The 7,639-nt window shown below is 47.3% G+C and overlaps 1 protein-coding gene across 4 annotated transcripts in view; it reads right to left on the reverse strand.

Moving 5' to 3' along the window:
* ANKRD33B (ankyrin repeat domain 33B) overlaps nucleotides 1-5,803 on the reverse strand; it is a 35,497-nt gene extending 29,694 nt beyond the window's left edge. For 3 of the 4 annotated variants that reach the window (XM_081920061.1, XM_081920060.1, XM_081920058.1), the window contains exon 1: nucleotides 3,646-5,802. In XM_081920061.1, the coding sequence (XP_081776187.1) occupies nucleotides 3,646-4,143 (498 nt within the window). In that variant the 5' untranslated portion in view covers nucleotides 4,144-5,802. Of the gene's footprint in view, nucleotides 1-3,645 lie in introns of all 4 variants that reach the window. The other variant, XM_081920059.1, reaches the window with a different exon arrangement.
* Nucleotides 5,804-7,639: the final 1,836 nt, after the last annotated feature.

Raw genomic sequence — 7,639 nt, forward strand, 5'->3', positions numbered from 1 at the left:
TTCTGCATGAATAGAGCACAACACCTGAAGTTATTTAATGCATAGGCTGCGGGTGGAGATGGAGTGAGTATCTGAGGACATGTACAGATATCAATACAGTAGAACAAAAATTTCCTTGGCAGTAATGGTGGTGTGGAAAGTCTTTTAATAAATGATGGTAAGGACTGGTGGTGGCGGCTGGGGACTTTTGTAGTTGCATTCCCTCCCTTTGTCAACATAATCCTTGATGAGTGTATAGGAAAAGAATAGACAGGGATACTATAACATGTATTATATACCCATGAACACATCCCTCTATAGTATACTCATCATCCAGGGCGGAGGATTACAAACTAGTCTAAAAGGTGTGAAATCTCTGTTGCACGTGCACACATACATACACCTTTACCTGTTCAACTAGGTGTGAAGCATGGTATCTTAATCTACTGTAGCCCAGTTTGCCTATTGATTTTTTTGTGTACTAAAGCAACTACAGATTAGAGGAAAATGGCACCTTATCAATTTTATGTGGAAAATATTTGAGAAACATTTCATTACTGATGGCACATAAGATTGACCACAAAAGGCTAGGGAATCAAGGTGTTCACTTCATACGTTATCTTAGAAGCATGATCACCACTAGCAAGTCAAACTGAACTTCTTAGCTAGCCGTTAGTGTAAAACAGCAGGTGTATTCAGGCCAAACTTTATCAAATCAGGGAATCCATTTATGTGATAAATATCAGTTGTTTCAATTATTAAAGCATCTCCTACATTGTAAGGGCCAATCTACATATTATGTTTAACATGTGGAGATTACTGGAAATTATCCCTTTTACTTCTGTTTTACTTGCTACTTCATCATCTGAACAGCATCACCAGCAGTGGAAGATAGTATCTGCATAGAAACACATACAGTGTCCAAAGTGGGGAAAAGAAAGAGAAGAACAACGTTTCTGAAGAAAGAGGGATATTTTCAAAGCAAAAGAAAATAGGATATGGGATGTTTTTGAAAGTTATTTCAAAGCGGGAGGGAAAAGTGAGATAGTTTTGAAGGAAGTGAGACGTGTCATAGTAGGGTAAAAAGGCAGTAGGAGATTAGGCCCAACTATTTTCCACCTGAAAAGAACTGAGATGATGATACGTCTGTCTAAAAGTGGGATGATATCCCACTGCATTTCAAGCCCCAGCACTAGGAGCTGTCCATTCAGAATTTCAAGCATCAAAGGCAAGGAAGTGGGTATCGTATTTTTCGCCCTATAGGACGCACTTTTCCCCCTCCAAAAATGAAGGGGAAATGTGTGTGCGTCCTATGAGGCGAATGCAGGCTTTCGCTGAAGCCTGGAGAGCAAGAGGGGTGCACCAACCCCTCTCGCTCTCCAGGCTTCAGGAAGCTATCCACAAGCCGTGGGAGCCCGCGGGAGTTCCTGCCGGGCTCCCACGGCTTGCGCAGAGCTGCCTGCACCCCGAAGCCCTGGCGCGCTGAGCAGTCGCTCCGGGGCTTCGGGTACCTCTGCGCAAGCCGCGGGAGGGCTCCCACGGCTTGCGGAGAGCAGCCTGGTCTGGGGGCTGGGGTCGGGGGAAGCTCGGGCTTCCCCCGCCCCAGCCTCGCGCCTTGGGGGGGGAATATTTTTTCTTTATTTTCCCCCCAAAAAACTAGGTGCGCCTTATGGGCCGGTGCGCCCTATGGGGTGAAAAATATGGTAAATAAAGTTACAAGAAAACAGTGCAAAGTATTTGGCAAAATTTGGCAAAATATGATGTAGGTGTGACACCCTTTATTGATGGTCTTTGGGGTGAGGATGTACAAATCAGGGACTAATACTAGACATTATTACAGCCTCAGTGGAAGCTGTCCGAAAAAGCCTTTTCATGATAATCATAACATGTAAAAAGTAAAGCAATGTATACTGAATCCATGAAACTGTTTAAGATTTTAAAAAAGATCACCTCGTGGTGCTTTCTACTTACCCCATCTATACTGTATTGCCCGTGTGGTAGTAAAACTTCTGAAGGAGACTGGTTGAGCTGGTGGAATGCCATAGATAGAACTTAGGGAAATAAAGTCTACAGTAGCTTTGCAAGTAAGGGAAAGCTGTCGATTTGTCTGGGATTACAGCCTCATAGAGGAGCTAAGGATTGGGAAGAGGTCCTAGTGTTCAGAGAATATAAGGGACAGAGAGACTAAAGGTTGAAAAACGGGTGCAGAGAACGAGTAAACTGGGAGAAAAGAGAAATGGGACGGTGAAAACAAATGTTATTCTTCGCTTCCTTTCTATACTGCTTTGTACTTTTTAAGGAGGGGAAAAACCTCAGAGCAGTTTACAGCAAAATCTTGACCTTGCTCATATTTGAGTAAGCTATGTTGAGGGAGGGAGAGGAAATAGGCACAGAGGAGACAAGGCAGCTAAAAGAAATGCAAAACAGAAAACTCTCCTCCATGCATTTAAAGCAAGTAAAGGCTCTCTAGTCTATGCATTTGAAGAGGCATTTATTACAGTCTGCCCAGTGCACCTGCACCAGCAGCAACGTGGGGATGGTCACGACCCCACAAATCTGTTCTGCATTAGCAAAATGTGTGTGAGGGAACATGACAAGTGGACTGATGGGTGGAAACGGAGCCCAGAAGGAGATTCTGGGGCTGGACACTACGGACAGGAAAGAAATGGTCTGTCCTTGGGAGAGAGCATTGGGACTTGGGACTCAGGCAGCTAAGAGGACAAAGGAAGGCTAGGCCTTGCCAGTTGCAGCTTTTACTTGTGATCTGCACCTCTGTGACTGGGGCACATTATAAAAGACCAAAGGCAGGCCTGCCTAAACTACAGTTTGATTTTGAACCATGGGTTGGCTACACGATAGGGGCCCAGAAGCAGGGCCTTGCAGAGGCCCGGGCCAGGTAGATACAGTGGTACCTCGGCTTAAGTACTTAATTCGTTCTGGAGGTCTGTTCTTAACCTGAAACTGTTCTTAACCTGAAGCACCACTTTAGCTAATGGGGCCTCCTGCTGCCGCCACGCCACAGGAGCACAATTTCTGTTCTCATCCTGAAGCAAAGTTCTTAACCTGAAGCACTATTTCTGGGTTAGTGGAGTCTGTAACCTGTAGCGTATGTAACCTGAGGTACCACTGTAATGTGCCCCCCTTTTTTTTTACCCTGGGGATAACTGAAGTCTTATAAATATATATAAATAATTGTGAATATGCAGGCGGAGGCCCCTTTTGGAATCAGAGGCCCGGGCCAAGTGACCCATATGCCCAGTGGCGTAGCATGGGTTGTCAGCACCCGGGGCAAGGCAAGTAATTTGCACCCGCTAACCCATGGATTTGCGCCCCCTAACCCCCAGATGTTGCGCCTGGTGCGACCGCCCCCCCCTGCACCCCCCACGCTACGCCACTGGGGCATACACAGCGTGGTGTGGCCTAAGCTCAGAAATTGAGGAGGAGGAATAATAATAATAATAATAGTAATAATAATAATAATAATAATAATAATAGAAGAAGAGGAGGAGGAGGACACAGGGACAAGTGGGCTGCCTGAGGTGAACTGAGGCGTTTGGCGCGAGAGCTGAGGGAGCCCTTTGAGGCCTACTTTCCCGCCTTTTTCCTCGCGCTCCGGGCGCGCGTCGCGTGAGGCGCTTCCCCCAACCCCTGCACCCCGGTGCTCACCCTCTTGTTGCGGTCGGTCTCCTTGGCCTCCTTCTCCTCGGGCCCCTGCCGGATGATGGCTCTCAAGGCCACGGCGTTGTTGGTGCAGCAAGCTCGGAAGAGGGTGAGCGCCTCGGGGCTTCCCGTCGACGAGTCCGACTCTCCCAGAGACCAGTCGTCGCCGTCGTCGCTGTCGCCGTCCGCCCGCGGCGGGTAGAAGGAGTCGTCCGAAGCGATGCTGCGCGTGTCCGGGAGGTCCGAGAAGTCCTCGTACTCCTCGTAGTCGCCGCCAGCCTCGTCCTCGTCGCTTCCTCCCTCAGCGCCGCCGCCGCCATCGCCTTCGCTGCCCCTTCGCGACCTCTCCGCCCCGGCAGCTGGGCTGGAGCCGACGACGACGCTCCCCTCAGGCGCCGCGGCTCCCGGCCCTGCAGGCTCCGAGGGCGGCACGGGCAGGTGCTTTGCCGCGGCGGGACTCCGGCCCTCCCCGGCCGCTTTGCCGTCTCCAGACAGGAGCACCATCGTCGCCTCCCTTCACGGAGGGAGGTGTTTGGACTTTATTTCCCTCGGGAGCTTTTACCTTCGGGAGCAAAAGGTCGCCCCTGAGGCGCCTCCAGGACTCCTGCACGCATGCATCCGTGTTCAGACGTGCAAGGCCCGGCGGGATGACCAGGGAGGGAAGAAGAGGGGCTGGGGACCTGCGGCATAAAGAGCTGCAACAGGCACCCCTGTCTTGAGAGGGAAATGCCACCTCTCTTTTCCAAAATAAAGGGGATGCGCAGCGTGGGGCAAAGCTGAGTTCTCTAGTATCCAAATCCTTTTATTATTCTTTGCAGAATATGGATAGGTATCTTTTCACAGTGGGAGCAAGAGCATACTGAGAACAAGCCACCAATGCTGAGCTCTCTAGAGAACAAACCTTGGCCCCAAGGACAACATCCTCACACTCCGTGGAGCTCCCCCACTTCTTTTTTTTTACTAAAACACAAAACCCAGTGCAAGTATTTTTGGGGAAAGAAAGGGGCCTGCAATGCCCTGACATGCAACACAGCCCCTCTTCAGGTGCACACGAAAAACTAGGTCTCTCGGTCCCAAATCTACTTAATTTGCACCAGAGCGACAAGATCAAGCAGGGATCCACTGAGGATCACGCTCCCCCGCCCCATAATCTATGCTCTCACTTCAGATGCAAAAAATACTACTGCACTCATCTTTTTGCCCTACCTCGACTTCTATTGAGCCAAGCGCAAAGAGTTGGGGGTTTCTTCCCGCATTTTTGTCAGGTTAAAAAGAAAAACCAGTTATTGGCGACTCCAGGCTATCCTAGCCATTGGGATGACAAGGCATTTCTTGCCCAGGGGGACTGAGCAGCGTCTCACCCCACCTCCTTTCCCGCCGCAGCTTCCTGATGCGCGTGGGTGACACGGCGGTGGAAAGTTTTGGGGAAACACGAGCGGCCGCTCCGGACGCTGTTGCAAAGCGGGAAAACCCAGGCTCGTTCCTTTCCAAGAGGGGCTGCAAAACGCCGAGGCGAGCGAGAATGCAACAAACTTTCTTTTCCTCTTGCTTTTCTGGGCAAGGCGCTCGCTGATCTCCAGCAAGAAACCAAAAGCAGCACTTCTCACGCTGTCCTGTTTCAACCGAGCACGATACTCCGAAAAGGTTTCCAAAGCTCCTCGCTTTTACCAAAAAGGGTGACTTTTGCAACCAGGAGGGTGCTTTTTCCCCGCCATAAAGCGAAACCGAAGTTTGTTCGCACACGGGGCAAAACTGGGAGCAGCTGAACGGAGAGCCTCCCCTCGGGGACCATCCGATTTCCTGAAATTTTATTGTAACGGTCCGATGAGCTAAAGCAAAATTTCTCCGCGCCGCCGGCTGCTTTTCGGAAGGCCAGCCACTCTTTCGTAAGCCCTTGTCGCGAAAACGAGGGAGGGGGGCGGTGCTGGAGAAAAAACCACAACAATAAGCAATATTTCCGGCGATAGATCTTGTTCCAAATATGGTCCGGGAAAGACTGCGGGAAGAGACAGAGCGACCGACACGTTTAGAAAACTCCTGGCAGTGACTCTTAATCCGATCACCAGAAGATTGAGGCTCCAGCTTAGCATGTTGACATCAGGGACACATTTGCAAAGCGATTTACATGCAGCTGTCCATGTTGGGGGTTTATGCACCAGCGAAGAAAATTGCTATTGACAGGTGAGTAATTTGAATTCCCTGAGTACCTTCAACTTTATCTGCTGCCGGGCTTCTTCTCCTTTTCTTAGTTCAGTAGTTTTGAAGACATGCATGGCTTCGCTAACGTTTTACACGACCCCACCTCCAAGTTTCCTCAGGCTCGTCGTCAGATGTCCCCATACTTTCTGGACGGCGGGTGTGAAAAATCGGGGTGGGGAATAGTAAATTAAAACATAAATGGAGTTGTTACAGTTGCTGAATGCAACTATTCGGGAGCCCATAACTTATGCGGGGCGGAGCTGTGAGTTAACATCGCTGCGGAAAAAATAAAAATCCATTGTATGAAGAGACACAAGTACATTTTATACACGTTTTAGGGGTATATTTTAAGAGTGAAAGATGCGTTTGAGAAGTAATCACACGGAAACTGCTTTCTTGGAATCGCCTATTCCACGTTTGAAAGTAGTAGATCCCTTGAAATAGTCGCACGAGCTAGTCAATACAGAGACAACAGTCAATTGAGTTTACGCCAAGGAGGCAGTGGTTCCGTGGCATTTTTAAAAGTAATACCAAGAAGAACAACAATCACAGAAGTAGGGTGGCCTTTCTCAAAGGGAGCAATGTAATAAATACGTCAGAGTAAAGACCTTTGTAGGGTTGCAAGGTCGCAGTTTCAAGCATAGCTATTTAATAGGATTATAGTTTTAAATGCCTGTGATCTGTTCCATTCATCTTGTCTTTGAGTGATCTATATTTAGAACTCTCTATTGGATGCTTGTCTGTTGCCAGTGGACCTTTTCTTTCTTGCAAGTTTTTCTGCAAATTGACATAGATTCAATCCTGCTTGTTTTCCCTGCTGCTGCTTGTGAGTGAAGGGAAAGGGAGCAGGTATTTTAAATTCAAGAATTTTAGTATTTTCATAACCATATTAAAACGCTGTAAGGAAGACATATACATAAATGGATTTCCAGGGTAAGTTTAGATCATCCTTGCAAATAATTATTTGTACAGCTTGTTCAGGGCAAGTAACAATTCCTTCCCTGCAAGCAACTTCCCAGAGCTACTGCCAAATATAACCCATCATTTATTGGTGTGATCAGTACTTTTGTGATATGGTCAGTTTATACTTAATATCCTTATTATATTATATACTTATTATATAAGTATGTTATAATACTTATTATTGCCTTGCCTGGAAACAATGTTTAAGCAACCTGGTGTGCTCTATACTGCTGTTGGATTACAGTTCCCATCAGCCCCTGCCAACATGGTCATTGGTCAAGGATGATGGGAGTTGTGGTTCCAAAACATGGAAAAGCATCATGTCGGCTATCCCTAACCCCATTAAACACAACGGAAACTATGTAAACACCACAGGATTGTTCTGTATCAAAGGAGCCCCCGTGTTGCACTCAACCACAGTTCCCATGGTTCTTTGGAATAAGCTGTAACAGTAAACCAATTTTAAACTAGTTTGAATCTGTCATTTTTGTGTGCTCTAACAAAGCTATCAAGGGAAATTCACTGGAGAGGGAGCAAGGGATAAATTGGTGAAGAAGAAAAGGTAAAATACAATATAGCAAAAAATACAGCAAGGAAAAGCCGGGAAGAGGGAAAATAATCTAAAAGAAAAGCAGCAAATGTGTGTTGCCTTAAACAGTAAACACTTGCCAGCTTCTCCTCACTTGAAGTGAAATGTTGTATCCAAATACCCTGTTTGCTTTAATTACTGTTTTCATTGTAACAGTGTGTCTTGAAACAATATAGGCAATCTCAAAAGTTATTTTGAAAGCATACTGTACGTCCTACTTTTTGTGACATGGAGTGAGACCGGGTAAAA

Source organism: Podarcis melisellensis (genome assembly GCF_964234715.1).
Source record: "Podarcis melisellensis genome assembly, chromosome: 7".
Taxonomy (NCBI): Eukaryota; Metazoa; Chordata; class Lepidosauria; order Squamata; family Lacertidae; genus Podarcis; species Podarcis melisellensis.